Consider the following 16,221-nt stretch of genomic DNA (forward strand, 5'->3'; position numbering starts at 1 on the left):
CGAGTCAGAGTACGTCAAGGAATAGCCTAAGATTGTTAAGCATTTGAGTCGAGATACTCCATAACATAATCATTTGCTCGATTGCTCAGCTCATGTAGCCCCCATGAAGGTTGCTTCTCTCTAAGCCAATTCCATCACTGCCACAAACTCCACGCTATGGTAGAGAACAAAGCCACCCGATACTGAGAGCACCGATGCAACACCACCTCAAACAAATCAACAAAAGTCCTATACAATTTCTGGTAGAGAGATGTGAAGGCTGGGTTAGACTTCCACACAAACGGAGCTTGATCACATAGCTAAAGACAGTGCAGCAACGTCTCTTGATGCTTATCACACTGATCATAGGTTTCATCAAAAGGAACATGTCGAGCTCACAAATTTTGCTTTGTCAAAAGTGAATCCTTTGAAGCACGCCAAATGATGTGTCTAACCTTACTTGGAACTTGGATTTTCCAGATTTTCTTCCACACATTCTGCAGCTCTATCCCTGTGGATGAATTGGGAGACTTGTTAGCTTCTGTCGATGCTAGAAAGCGGTAAGCACTCCGGACACTATAAGCACCATCCGCTGTCAAAGGCCAGACCAGAAAGTCCTTGGTACAGCCTTCACCCACCTAAATCCGACTCACCAACTCAGCTTCCTAAGGATAAAACAATTCCTCTAATTTGCCAGGATCCCAAACTCTTGTGTTCAGGTAGAACAGCTCACTAACCCGAATGATGGAGGACTCACCCCATGGGGAAATTATCTTGTCATAGGTAGGATCCGAAAGCTATCTATGCTTCCATACTTCAATTGCATGACCACTTCCCACTCGCCAAATAGCACACTTCTCTTTAACCTCCCGAGCCTGCAAAATACTCTGCCATGCATAAGAACATTTTTAAGGAATAGGGGCTGCCAAAATGCTTCCTTAAGGAAAATATTTCGCACTAAAAACCTTGTAGAGCAATGTATCTTTTTGGTGAATTAATCTCTACACTTGTTTGGCTAATAAAGCATTGTTGAATTTTTGTAGATCTCTAAAACCCATTTTACCGACTAATTTCAAAGAGCATAAGGAGCTCCATTTTACCCAATATATTTTTCTTGAATCACCTTGACCCCACCAAAATTTCCGGATCATTGCTTCAATATCCTTACACAAGCTAATCGGCATTTTAAAGACACTCATTGAGTAAGCAGGAATGGATTGGATGACTGCCTTGATCATGACCTCCTTCCCAGCTTGTGACAAAAACTTCTCCTTCCAATCTTGCATTCTTGCCCAAATCCGCTCCTTCACATTGGTAAAACAGCTTTCTTCTCTATACCAATAAAGGACGGAAGCCCCAAATATTTTTCATAATGTTGTATAGCCGGGACATTAGGAGCCTCTTTGATGGCATTCTGAGTTTGAGCATTAGTATTCTTGCTAAAAAATAGAGTAGTTTTCTCATTATTTATCATTTGACCCGATGCCATCTCATAATAATCCAATAACGTCTGAATTTTATGGCATTCCTCCAAGCTAGATCTGCAAAAAATGAGACAATCATCTGCAAAAAATAGGTGAGTAAGTTTAGTCCCATTTCCACAAAGGGAAAAACCCTTAATGTCTCCTTCCATGGCACCTAAAGATGGCATTCAACCCTTCAACACAGAACAAAAAAAAGATAAGGAGAGAGGGGGTCACCCTGCCTCAATCCCCTTGAAGGTGAAATCAAACCCTTCGATTCCCCATTTACAAGAATGGAATAAGAGACTGCATATACACTCCATAATCAATGACACCCAAGAAGCTTTGAAACCCATTTTTAAGAGTATTTTTTCAAGTAAAACCTACTCCACCCGGTCATAGGCCTTACTCATATCCAACTTTAAAGCCATAAAACTCTTTGACCTTGTGCAATTAGTCTTCATATGATGCAAAGATTCAAATGCTATCAAGATGTTATTAGAAATCAATCTATTAGCGATAAAAGCATTTTGAGTTTTTGAGATGATAGAATTAATCAAAGGCTTAAGGCAATGAGCAATCGCCTTACTAACAATTTTATAAATCACATTGCATAATCTAATAGGCCAAAAATTAGTGACTTTTTTGAGATTATGAACTTTTGGAATTAAAGTAATAAAAGTATGATTTATAGATTTCAATATAGCACTTGAGTTTAAACAGGACATAACCGCCTGATGGACATCCATCCCCACATCTGACCAATACGTCTGATAAAATAAAGGTGGTATACCATCTGGCCCTAGAGCCTTCAATGGTGCTATGTCCTTGATAGCAACATCCACTTCCTTAGATGTGTAAGGTCGAGCAAAGTCAATCCTCATCTCCTCGATCACAACCACATCAACCCCATCCAAAATACACTCAAAATCATGAGGAATAGAAGAGCAAAATAACTTAGAGTAGTACTCATTCAACAGACTTGAAAAGGTATTATCATCTTCATGCCAAACTCCATTATCATCCTCCAAACCCTTTACAAAGTTTTTCCTCTTCCTTTGAGTGGCTGACCCATGAAAGAATTTGGTGTTCTTATCCCCACTCTTCAACCATTGGATCTGAGAGCGCTGATGCCACATCTTTTCTTCTTTGTCATACAAGACTGACAGCTCAGATTTAATCTGAGCCACCTCTGTATAGATCCCAGATCCGACCGAGTCTTCCTCTATCCTTCAAAGATGCTCTTTTAGCTTCTTTATATTCTTCTACACAATACCGAAATGGTCCCTATTCCAGGCTTTCAACATCTTTTTACACTTTTTCAATATTTTGGTGGCCTTAAACATAGGGGGTACCCTCTACATCACAATCCCACGCTCTTGTGACTATATCTCTACAACCCGAATCTGTCAACCACACAGCATCAAACCAAAACGGTTTTCTTCTCCATCTCTAACTTTCTCCATTTGAATCAAGAGATAAGAGAATCGGGCAATGATCTGAAGTGAAGCAATGTTGATGTCGAATCCTAGCCATGGGATATCTCAACAACCAATCATGATTTGCCACTCCTCGATCCAACCTTTCCCAAATCAATTCATTTCTTCTCCGACCATGCCAAGTAAAATCTGGCCCTGAATACTCTAAGTCTACAAAGCCACACTGGTCTAAAACATCCTTGAATAATTGCATCTGATTATGTGCTCTCGGTGCACCACCCTTTATCCCTCACCTTTAGGAGTTCATTAAAATCACCAAAGCAGCACCACGGCAATTTTGGTTTGGAATTGAGCATTGAAGCATGTTCCATCCTTCAGTCCTACGATTAGTATCCGACTCCCCATAAAACCCTGTTAATTGCCAAGCATTCTTAGAGCCCCCTTCCATAGTCGAGTCAATGTGGTATTTTGAGAAACTATCCACCCAAACCTTTATACTTTCTTTCCAAAGCAAAGCTAATCCACCACCCCGACCATCATTCGGGAAAGTGAATAAATCATCAAATTCTAACTTCTCATTTATCCTAACCATATGTTCCCTATTTGACCATGTCTCAGAAAAAAAACACAACCATAGGATCTTGTGCTCGTACAATGTCTACAAGCTCTTGAACTGCAGGCGATTCCCAAGCCTCCTGCAGTTCCATACTAAGAGTTTCATTATTGTCGGCGGGGCTAGTTACCAGCCTCCACTGATGGATCAACCTCATATATTGCCCGCCTTTTCCTGCTGCCTTCCACCTCCTCCATCTCCTCATCAGATTCTCATGTCACCCTTTTCGCTAACAAAAACCTTTGCTCCTCCATATTCTTCCTAGGGACCTTCTGCCTACGTGAAATCTTTGAACCAGTGGTTTGAGAAGGGTCATACTTGCTACCCATTGTAAACAGAGAAGTTGGAGCACTGGAGACAAAAAATTCTTCAAAAATTGCGCCGACCCAGTTACCGTTGAACCCACTGAAACCCAACTCAAACCAATCCTCAAGGCTGAGTCATCCATTGAAACTCCACTTCCATTCTGATCAAACTTTGCCAAGTCCCTATCAATGAGGTCCAATTCCTCCTGTGAAGATAAAACTGAGTTACCTCCAGTGGCGAAGCCTGCTACCAGTGGAATATGCGCAACCATAATTGCATGTGGTGACTTCGACTCAATACCCACTGTGTCATTGCTCACCTCCTTGCTTTGCACCATATCATGCCCACCAGCAATTCCCTTAGGCACACAAAGCTCTGTCTCAATCACGCCCTTGCCCCATAGAAGTTTCAATCCCTGCGTTAAAATCTGAGAAAAGAGTGTCGTCCTTGTCCACTTTCGATTCTGTTGGGGTTTATGCCCTAAAATCCAATTTATTGGCATGTCATAAATAATTAAATTGTTTAATTATATGAGACTATCTATAAATGAACTAGTGGGACATTATCTTAGTCCATGAGATGCATTGTATGTGATTTATGTGATTTAGTCACAGAAGATGTAAATCACAAGTTCCTTGTAAACTCAAAATGTAATTTGTAGTTGGTGATGAAATTGAGCGTTTCATCTGCGAAAACTATAATATATCAACTAAGATGATTTGTCTTGATCGTGGAAATTGAGATTTCTAGTTAGTATGTTGATATGTTTTAAGAGTTAAGACATATTGAATTGAACCGTTGTGAGATTTATTATTCTCCTAACGATTGTCAAATGAATAATAAATCTCACGACTTCTATTTACATGAACTCTTAATCCTGAGAGAATAATGGACCTGATCATGAGATGTAGGTTGTTTTAATATATCAGGAGTGAGATCTATTAGTCACGGTCAAAACCTCAGTATGTTGGGCAGCCACATTTAGTGTTGATGGGACATGTATTTTCAAGATGGAATTCATAGTCTCTTAACGGAAATACAAAATATTCCCTTGAGATAAGTTTAATGGGTTTGGTTATTCAGAGAGTTGGACCCAACCACTTTAGTAAGGAGTTACTAAAGTATATATTTATGGAATTGGATTTCATAAATATATAATGAATAACATAAAGGATTAAACCGGGTACTTAAGGATTAAGATGTAGTAATCTTCAAAGTGGCAGTCTATATTCATAACTTTTTATTACTACGAATCTTTTGTGAAGGGGTTGCATGTATAATAAAGTCTTGGGATATAATTTATAGATAAGGCCTAGAGTGCAACTATATTTATATAGTGGTATTAAATATAGTTAATGGTAACTTTGGACTTGTCAAGAGTTGACAGAAAAGCCCAAGGCCCATTGGAGCTAGTGTCTTATTGGTCTCTTTTGGTCCCACTCCAAGCCACATACTAGAGCCCAACTGGATTGGCTCAAAAGGCTAGCCCAATTAGATAATCAGTTATATATAAGGAGAGAAACATACAGAATTTCTAGGTGGTGTTTTCATAAGTCTTTTTCATAAATGGATTCATGAAGAACATACAAGGATGAAATGGTTTGTGTGTGAGTGTTGGACACTCTCTTATTCTCTCATTGAAAACTGATTGAGAGACCACACATCTTGGGTATTAAGTGGAATTGGAGTGAAGATTAAGAGTGTTCCCAAGTGCTTCTGATTTTCGGTTTTGAATTTTATCGCTCCAAGGTTCGCTCCAAGGTACGCTTTCTTGTTATCTAATTCTAAAACTTACATAGTGCATGTTATCGATTGTGTATGAAGTAGATCCGTTAAATTTTTGCTGCGTATGTTTTGTATGCGATACAAACACGTGATTTTCCAACAGATTCAACATTATTCGAGCTTTTGGTGTCACTAACCTCCATCATCCTCCTCAAACCCAGTAACATGGATGATTGTTCGCTGTGACGAATTCGGAGTGCTAGCCCTTAGCCACGAGCCAAATTGTTTCTCATCATCATGCTCAGTCCCTTTCTTCTTCAACCTCAATGGGCAGTCCTTGTCATGGTGAGTAAGTCTGCCACACCAGTAGTAGATATTATAGAGTCTTTCATACTTAAAACTAACCCAACTCACCAAGCCATCTTTTCGACCAATCTTTCAGCCTTTGCACAGCGGGTCTAAGGGATCGACAGAGACTCGGACTTATAAGAAATTGCACCCCTCACCGTTCCCCTCTTCAGTCTCACTCTCATTAACCACGCTAGCCACCGACACAACCTCCTAGCCACTCCCATGGAGAAACTACCAATGGGCAGATTATGCACCTAAACCCAAAAACTGGTCCTATTAAAAACCAAGTTTTGCACATCAGTGTGCCTTGACACCCATTTAAGAGCCACCAAATTCTTATCAAAGGATCAAAGGACCACAGCTCTCCCTTCAAGACTCGTTCACAACCGAAGGGTCCTTAAACTCAAACAAAACCTTGTGGCTACTCATGTCTCATACTTCAAACCCCTTCCTTATACGCCACAAAAGTTTGAACGTACATGCAATAGCCTCCATACTCAGTACCTGATTGGTGAAGAAACTAGCAGCCAAGAAGTCGCCTTCTTCAAACTCATCCTCCTGAACTAGGTATTGGTTTCCTTCGTGCTTCGATAGCGAGAACTTCTCCCACTTCTCAGATGGGACTCCATGGTATACTTACGTAACACCAACAACGTTCCTTGATCAGAGAGCAAGGAAACCTTAAGCCCAACCAAAAGGTGGGCACCGACTTTCACTGGCTGTTGGGGTTTAAAAAACCCCTAGGTCAGGAAAACTTTTTGAGTCGTGTGTGTGTGTGTGTATACATGAGTGTTTATATCAATAATGAAGTATATAAAGAAATTGAAGCTAAAAATTTATTTAAAAAAAAATAAGAGATAAGTATGGATAGCCATAAGTCCAATGGATTACTCTTTTTATTTATTTTTATTTTTTCAAATAAGACCTATGCTACCCAATGCCTACGTCCTCATCTCTTTTTTAACAAAATGTATGGTTTAGTGAGAGGTGTGTGTCCTATCTACCACTAACTACCAAGAATAAAACAATAAACTAAAACAAGAAAGAATAGAGTCAAAATGCCAAACATGGAGGCTGAAGGGAACGGCCTAACAAAGAAGGAGGTCCAAAGGTCCAAAGACGACCACAAAGAAGAATTTAAAAAAAAAAAAAAAAATCATTGTTTTTCTTAAAATGGAAAGAGTGGCAAAATTTATCAATGAGATAGAGAGAGAGCTCTACCCCTTTTTTGTCCATACCATTAAAGGGAGAAATATAGTACACAGGTGCATTACAAAAGACCAATTGGAAACCGGTAGTAATAGTGTTGTGGCAACTGTGTTACCACTTTAAGAGCTCTACCCTTAAAGAAAATGAACCGTTCACATCCAACAAAGAGTTTTAGTTTTTCAGTTTTTTCTTTAATAAAAAAATTATTTTTTATTTATTGGTTAATTTTTTGTGTTTAATTAATACTCCCACGGGTTGACATATCTCCATTAGTTAAATTTTGGCGGTGGTTAAAGGATTGCCTTGCTTTTCTATATGCTTAAGCCGACACTGAGTTATGAATGCCACCCATGATTAAAGAGATTTTAGATATCTTTTTTTTTTTTAATAAAAAAAAGGTCTTATTTAACAATGCCATGCAAAGTCATCGACCGGATCCCATTCCACATTCCACCTCATGATATGTGTTGAGGGCTAATTTTTTCAGCCTTTGGACTATAAAATTACAAATAATTATACGTATAAAATAATGGACCCACACCAATATTAAGATAATTCACACCAAAGGAATCAAAATAGCTAAATATCTATTTTAGCACCAAAAACACCAAAAAACCCACAGCATCAAAGTTGCTAAACTTACAAATTTTTATCACTTAGCTAAAGTAGACTGCCAAAAGTAAACTGCCATCTTTGGCAGTCTACTGTAGCTAGAAGTTATACACAAATACTATTATTTTAATTTTTCTTTCACATGGCTCTCTTTCTTCGGCCTCTTCTCCTCGCGTCTCCATCTCTCTCTCTTTCTCACCTCTCAGCTCCATCTTTGTGTCTCATCTCTCTCTCCTCACCATCAAGACCATTTTTTCTTCTTTCTCTGTTCATGTTTAAGGATGTGTTGTGGTGATAAATCAATGACGATAATGGTGTTCTTGGTTTGTGGGTTGCGGGTTGTTGAGATCGGTGGGTTTTGTGGGTTGTGAGAGTGGGTAGTAGTGGTGGTATTGGGTTGTAGTTGTAGCTAGTTTTGTGGGCTATGGGTTGTGGATTATAGGAGTCTTGCTACTAACTTTAGATGGACATGGGAGTGGATTGAGTTTGTGGGACTGGTTTGACTTCGTGGTTCATGGGTGGCTCAATTCGTGGGTCTTTGTGGTAGTTCAGCAAGTGTGGCTAGGTTTTGGTGGGTTTGTGATTTGATTTTGGGTGGTGGGGGGTTTTGATTTGTAGGGATTGTGGCTCGGTAGCAGTGATGGTGATGGTGGTTTTGGGTGCTTATTTTGTTTTTGGTTTAGTGGGTTGCAATTTAGAGGGATTGTGATGGTTGGGTGTTGCAGTCTTGGGTGGTGGTGGCGGTGGTTATCATGGGTTGTTGTGGTGGCGGTAGTTGTGGTTGTTGTTTATTATGTTAAATATATTCTTTTATTCTGATATTTATACTATTGGCAAAAATACACTTTTGATCCCTATATTTTGGGCCGATTCTCAATTTGGTCCCTAAATTGATTTTGCTACTAATGTAGTCCCTAAAAAAAGAAAATCAATTCTATTTTGGTCCCTATCGTCAACCCACCAACGGAAACATCTTACGTGGTAGACGGAGTGCATTGCTGGCTGACATGGCGCTGACATGGCACTAATGTGGCCATTAAAATATTATTAAAAAATTATTTGGCATTTTTTAAATGCCACATCAGCATTTTAATTTTTTTTTAAAAAGCCATATCAGAAAATTTTAAAAAATAAAATAAATTAAAAAAACTTAAATTTAATTTAATTAAAAATTTTAATTAAAAAAATTTTCTTAACGTTCTTCGTGTTCTTCAACTTGTTCTTCATTTTACAACTTGTTCTTTATATTCTTCCCAAATCAAACCTAGCAACCAAGAACTCAAACCCATCACAAGATCACAAACCTAGCAACCCAAGAACTCAAACCCAAATCACTAGGACATATATGAAAACAAGAAGAAAAAATTAAATTAAATACTAACAGGAAGAATGAAGAAACCAAGAACTCAAATCTCTAGCAAATCAAGAACTCAAACCTAGCAAATCAAGAACTCCCAAATCAAACCCAGCAACCTAACAACCCAAACCTAAATCTTCAGCAAATCAAACCCACAAACCCAATAAACAAACCAATCTCCAACAAACCCATAAACCTATAATCAAAACCAGATCCCAAAACCACTGCCACCCCCACCGACTAGCAGATCCCAAAACTACCACCACCACCACCCTGCCAATCAAACCCATTTCCCTAAACAGAAAACACCATGACCCCGTTGAGAGAGAAGGAATCAGAAATGGAAGAAGAAGGAGGGATTTTTTGAGACCCAGCGGTTCGGGGTAGCGGCAGAGAATGGGTTTGAGTTGGAGGAGTAGTAGCGGCGGAGAATGGGTCTGAGTTGGAGGAGTAGTAGCGGCGGAGGAGTTGGCCATGGATGAGTCGTTGATGTCGATGTCGATGTTAATGCCGCCGCCGATGATGCAGATTGTAATGGGCAGAGAGAGAGAGAGATAAATAGATCTGGGTTGGGTTGGGGTTTGGTTTTTTAATTTAGTATACGGTGTGACAAGGTCCTAACATACAAGTTGGTTCTGGGTTGGGGTTTGGTTTTTTAATTTAGTAGAATATACTACCAAGAGAGAGCTTCAATCTTTTTTTTTTGGTGAACAGAGACCTTCAATCTTTAAAACTAAAAAAATAAATTTTTTTGTTTGTTTTTTATTTTTTTAATTAAAATTAAAATTGAAGAATTAATTTTTTTTGATAATTTTTTTATTAATTAAAATGTTGACGTGGCATTTAAAAATGCCAAATAATTTTTTAATAGTATTTTAATGGCCAAATTAGTGACATGTCAGCCAGCAGTGCACTCCGTCTACCACATAGGAGATTTCTGTTAATGAGTTGAAGGTAAGGACCAAAGTAAAATTGATTTTCTTTTTTTAGGGACTACGGGTCCGTTTGGATACAGCTTATTGCTGAAAACTGAAAACTGAAAACTGAAAATACTGTACCAAAATAATTTTTAAATGTGTGAATAGTGCCGTGGGTCCCATTTTTAATTTTAAAAAATCTGAAAAGTGAAGTTTGTGGGTCCCGTGAACAGTACACGGGACCCACAAATGTGCTGAAAAGTCAGCAAAAGCGGGCTACTGTTCATGCACAGTGCATGAACAGTACCCGCTGTCCCCCTGACCCGTGCATCAGCAGAAGAAAAAAAAAAAAAAAAAAAAAAAAAAAAAACGCTGAACGCAGACGCTGTCATTTTTCATCCGTATCCAAACTCAGCCTACATTAGTAGCAAAATTAATTTAGAAACCAAATTGAGAATCAGTCCAAAATGTAGGGACCAAAAGTGCATTTTCGCTTATATTATTTTAATATCACTACAAAATAGGTGCTCTGTAGCTGCATTTTTTTAAGCTGCATTTATAAACACGCAGCTACAGCTTGGCTTTGAGCTCTCCACCATTGGACGTATAGCCGCGTTTTTGAAACGTGGCTATAGAGCAGCTCTAAAGCTGCGTTTTATTCAACGCGGCTATAGATGCGTCTTGATTTTTTTTTTTTTTTTTTTCATTTTTAACAAAGCTGCGTTTATTAAATGCGGCTTAAACATGTATAGAGCTGCATTTTATTTAAAGCGGCTTAAACATGTATGAAGTTGCGTTTATGAAATGCGGCTTAAACATGTATAGAGCTGCGTTTTATTCAACGCAGCTCAAACATGTATGAAGCTTAAACATGTATAGAGCTGAGTTTGGATTCAGCTTATTGTGGCCACGTTTTGAGTTTTGCGTTTTGTAGCTTTTTTTTTTTTTTTTCAACGCGCATGAACAGTAACCGGTACTGTTCATGCACGTTATTTTACTGTGCGGGAGATCAAATGCACTGTTTACGCACTGTAGCTGTACTGTTCACGCACTGTTTATGGGACTCACAAGCACTTTATTCAGAAAAAAATATTACAAATGGGTCCCATAGCACTATTCACATATTTAAAAATTATTTTGTTACAGTGTTTTCAGTTTTTAACAATAAGCTCTATCCAAACGGACCCTAGATATCAAACGCAACTTAAACATGTATAGAGCTGGTTTAATAAAACGCAGCTCTGGGTTTGTTACAAATGCAAATAAAAAAAAAAAAAATTCAACACCCTTGAAAAATACCCTAAATTGAAAAATACTCTCAGCTCACTCTTAACTAGCTCTCGATCCCTAATCTCGCCGCCGTGCTCTGACCCATTTCCTTTTCCATTCCCTCTCCATCCAACACACTCCCAACTTGTGTGGTGGTCTTTGATGTGGTTTGGTGGTGGGGGTGTGGGGTTTTAATTTGTGTGGGAGTGGGTTTTGGGTTGGTGAGTTGCGGCGGGTCTGGGTCGTGGTGGGTTGTGGTGGCATAGGGGTTTTGGTTGTGGAGGTGCAGTGATGGCATGGGGCCGTCACGTGTGTGTGTGTGTAATTTGTACTCACCTCCCACATATCACTAATGATTTTGTTCTTGATTTTTGTAGGATCTTTACGAGCACTACTAGCTAGGCTTAAGCCCTTGCTCATCTAGTCATCTTATCAAACTCTGGGTAAGCTTTGCTCTACTTTTTCTTTATATTGGTTTAGATCAAACTAGGAATGAATTCCTGTAGTCATTAGTATAACAAGTGATTCAAGGTTGATATTTATTTATCATTCCGTATTTACTTGATGATTGTATGGATTTGCTTTGGGAATTTCTGCTTATACAGATCTCACTTTTTTTCCCTAATAGTAAATAAGGGAATTCGATCTTTAGATGTCGCTAAGCTATATATGACTTTCCACTTTGAATTTGATTTGATTTAATTTAATTTAATTTGATATATATATATATATATATTCAGGGTTAATATTTATTTATCGTTCCTTATTTACTTAGTGATTGTATGGATTTGCTTTGGGAATTACTGCCTTTATACATATATTACTACCTTTGGGAATTATTGCTAGCATCTCTCTTTTAATTCTTCCATTTTCATTTCTTTGTGTTTGAATTTTACAATATTTTCTTTAAGTTATTAAAATAAAGTTAGATCATATGGAAGAGTGAGAAATAGGGGTAAAGTAATAGAAAATTAATTGTGTATGAGATGAATTGAGGAAATTTTCCATTTCAATGGAAAGGATGGTTGCAAAAGAGGGAGGAGAGCTTTTTAGGGTAGTGAGATTTTGGAAAGTTGAAGGCAGGAGAGAGTAGATTAATGTATTTTTGGATAAGGATTTTATTGGAGATTTGGTCAGTTTTAGGTGGGATAGTTGATGAGGATCAAGTGTGGTTTGAGGGGAGGATCTTTCTTATGCTTCTATCTAGACGTGAATGGTACAAGAGGCCTTAGCTCTTTTTCGTTTCCAACTTTACCTATTCCTTTAGAAACAAATTTCATGCCTTTTTTTAATTTAATTTTTTTTCTTTCATAAAATTTTGTAATAGACAAAACCTTTATATACATGGAGGTTGTTCGTTCTGGCTCTAGACAAAACCTTCCCGGTTGCGAGGACTATGATAGTGGAGTGGATGATCTTCAAAATCCAAGGATTTATGTAGTCTGGACTATGAATATGAACACTCACATCTATCCAGAATTTGTTGTTAGTTTCAAGATCTCTTCCAAAACTGAAGGTGAATATGACTCCTTTTAGATTTCTTTTTTGTTTAGTTGTTATTTCAAATTTCCCTGATTGTGTGCAAGAACTTGTGTTCTTGCATTTTATTACATGATATGCATGCTACTTATGCAATTGATCAGAAATGAACTAGTTGTTCTTGTTCTCAATTGCACAATTTCTGTTTCAAACTTGGATGTAAAAGGTTTAGAAGTTGTTAGTTTTAGGAAACAGGGCTTCATCCATGGATTGTAGATATCTCCTCTTGGTTGGACTTTGTTACAATGAAGAGACAATTCATCACTGCAACTGCTGATTCATTGAGATAGCCGGCCATGTCTTCTGCGGATGCTGTATGATTACCATGGATTTATTTTTTTCCTTAAGCTTTTTTAGTACTTGAGCACCTAGTACTTCATGTTGTTCCTACAGGGCATTTGATTGGAAGTGAGACTAAGCTTGATATTTCAGGGGTTACATCTTGTCAGGTGCGTAAGCACCAACAATTAGAGCCTTCTGCAGTTGATTTGGTAAGTGTCTTACTTTATTACATGGTGTTTGCTTTCTTGTGTTATTTGTTTCATGTTTTTATTTTAATAATTTATTTAGATATGACGCTAATGGCCTTTGCCCAAGTACCGGGGTTTGAATACACACAAGTCTTTATGTAGGCCTAAAAAATGGTTATGTTAGACGTGGCATTTGCCAAATAAAATATAAAATAGTTTTTGTAGTTTAATAATTAAATCATCTAAATTTTATTACTTTCAAGAAATGTACATACCAATTAGAGATTAATGGGGTTGATATAAATCATCAATTATTTTAATGCTTCTCTAATTGGGTTTGTGTGTGTGCCTATATATTTTATATTACATTTGTGTTTGGCATTGGTTTCAGTAATTCATCTATTCTTTTATTTTAAGTGTGGCTGTCAATGTTGTCTCCTGAGGTTCATTTTTGTTAAGCATATGTTTTATTGTACTAAGCTTAAGGATTTTCCCTAGATCATTAAAATCTTTAGCGTCTATAGGTATTCCATTTGTGGTCTAGTCTTGGAGGGATATCACAAAATTCTATCTCTTCTTGTTTAAATGTCCTCTCATAAGTCATAATATACAAAAGGACTACCCTATGTTCTTTTCCATAAGGAAACCAACATCTCTGTTGCTTGAATTCATATTGTGGAATTTATGAAGATTTTCCATGCATTTATTTACTTCGTAGGGTACCTTGTTGCATTTCTATTGAGCTGCATAGTTTGAGATAATTTGAGATAGTTTGATACAATTTTGAATTAAAAAAAAAAAAAAACACACAAGTTAAAGAATTTTCTCTATAGCTTTGGTGATTCCAAGCACCCATAGGTGGTGTAGCCTAAGATTTTCTTTTTCTCGTTTTAATTCTTATTCATGCAAACCCATTTTGCATCACTTATTAATAGCTTCCTAATTCTCAGATGATGTAGTTGCTACTTCTATCTTGGCTACATACTTCCATGTTATTCCCTGTTTTCTTCATGGAGATTCTATTTCTATGAACTAAACGATATTGTTTAGCTCCAAATGCATTTTTTTAAGTAATAAATTAAGTAAATATTTTTATTATATTATTTTTGTATTAATATTAAAATATGTGTATGTATTATTCTTTATAACTAAATAATATTAAAAAAAAATTATGTAAGTTTTTTTTTTTTTTTTGGTTTCCGGAATCTGCACCTGAAGTGACCAAAGAAATTATTAATAAGTACATTTACAATAATGAAGTAAATTGAGAAAGAATTGATAAAACAAATAAAGTATAATTGACTTCAACTATATGAAATGTCCCTCTGTACTATTAATAAAAAATTCCCAGATTTTTTTGGGACTTATCTTGCTTGTTACAAGCATATTTATTCTAGAAATTATCACAAACTGCCAATGTGCTCTAGCTCAACTGGCATCTCCTCCCCTTAAGAGTGGGGAACTGTAAATATGAATGGTATTCACTTGTAAACTGTTCCAAGACTTACTTTTGCTCATCCCCTATCTGGTTTGAGTGGCCTAATAAATTGTCTATCACATTGGACTGAAAATTCTTTTCTATGGCTTAATGATTGGCTACCTTGTTAGACCAGAATTTATTGGCTATGGTCTGGCATATGATACTATTGTGAACATCCTAGTGCTTCACCTTTCACAACTTGAATTAATCTGCCATTTGTGGTATCTATTTTTGACCTTTATATTAATTATTTTTGCAGACTCTTGAAACATCTCCTCAAGAACAGCAACATATCGATTCTGATAATTACTCTTTGGATTGTGATGGGAGTTTTTTGGATGGTTTCTCTAATGTTGACAGTTGGTCTGACAATGAGGTAGAGATTTTTTATTTTTTATTTTTCTTGGGCTAAACTAATTACTTACATGATGTTTACTGTATGGACTTTTGAACCAATTTTCATCTAATATGCCCTTCTGGAAATATGAGCCCACCAGCAACTCTTTATTATTTATTATGCATGGCTTCCTAGTGGTTCTTGTCTTCCTACCCACCTAGATGGAAATGAAATTATTAATATTGTTGAAAGTTGTGCAATCATTGATGCACATACAAGGGACATGTACGATCATGACAATTGCAATTATGTTATTTTTTTTGCTGATAATATGCATATACATTGGATCTATCTTGCAGGAAATCACAAATACCGTGTTTGATGAGGATAATAAATTGTCATCCTTAATGAGTATGGGGTACACAAGAGACAAGGCTTCAATAGCAATGGAGAGATGTGCGTATTTCAGTGTTATGTAGATTGTCAAATGGTTTAGTTTTTTACTCATTTTTGTCCATGATCATGTCATATCTTGTGAAGATCTAAGATTTAGTTTCCCACACCCCAACCACGACCCCTAGTGGGGTGTGTGCATGCGCATTTGTTAATTGAACCCTTCTAAATCGTAGAGTAATGGGTTTGCAAAATTAATATTGGGTGTGCTTGTGTGCATGTGTATGTGTTTATTGAACCCTATGAACTACAGGCTAATGGGTTTGCAAAATTCATTTGGCTCAATGTTTGTACTCTGTATGCACGTGTTAATTAAACTGTTTGAATTGTAGAGTAATGGGTTTGCAGAATCAATATTGGGTGATGTACAAATCTTTGTTGGGAACTTGTTTTGTTTATGTAATTATTTGTTTATATAAATTATTTGGGCAATGAAATCTTTTGGCAATGAACTTGTTTTGTTTGCTGGCAATTGGTTGGGAACTGTTGAGTGTTGGCAATTGTTTTGTTGGTTGCATTTGTTGAGAGTTTGCAATTGTTTTGGGCAGGAATAACAGATTTGGCAAGAAAAGAAAAAACCTATAGCCGCATTTTTAAAAACGCGGCTATAGAAAACCCCAATGTAGGGGAATTTAGCCGCGTTTATAAACGCAGTCCAAAGATGGTCTATAGCCGTGTTTTAGAAAACACAACTACAAGTCT

At 37.1% G+C, this 16,221-nt stretch overlaps 2 protein-coding genes across 2 annotated transcripts; one reads left to right on the plus strand and one right to left on the minus strand.

Annotated features, from left to right (window-relative positions):
- Nucleotides 1-1,285: 1,285 nt before the first annotated feature.
- Nucleotides 1,286-2,581, minus strand: LOC142635177 (uncharacterized). The gene is made up of 4 exons (XM_075809381.1): nucleotides 2,236-2,581; nucleotides 1,830-1,926; nucleotides 1,680-1,748; nucleotides 1,286-1,520 (listed from the first exon to the last, which is right to left on the minus strand). The coding sequence occupies exons 1-4, from the start codon at nucleotides 2,579-2,581 to the stop codon at nucleotides 1,286-1,288; spliced, it is 747 nt and encodes a 248-aa protein (XP_075665496.1).
- Nucleotides 2,582-11,332: 8,751 nt separating this feature from the next.
- LOC142636953 (uncharacterized) lies at nucleotides 11,333-15,967 on the plus strand. The gene is made up of 5 exons (XM_075811244.1): nucleotides 11,333-11,683; nucleotides 12,568-12,756; nucleotides 13,173-13,270; nucleotides 14,989-15,105; nucleotides 15,426-15,967. Exons 2-5 carry the CDS (start codon nucleotides 12,585-12,587, stop codon nucleotides 15,543-15,545), a joined length of 507 nt encoding a protein of 168 aa, XP_075667359.1. The 5' UTR covers nucleotides 11,333-11,683; nucleotides 12,568-12,584; the 3' UTR covers nucleotides 15,546-15,967.
- Nucleotides 15,968-16,221: the final 254 nt, after the last annotated feature.

The sequence above is a fragment of the Castanea sativa genome, chromosome 5, assembly GCF_040712315.1.
Source record: "Castanea sativa cultivar Marrone di Chiusa Pesio chromosome 5, ASM4071231v1".
NCBI lineage: Eukaryota > Viridiplantae > Streptophyta > Magnoliopsida > Fagales > Fagaceae > Castanea > Castanea sativa.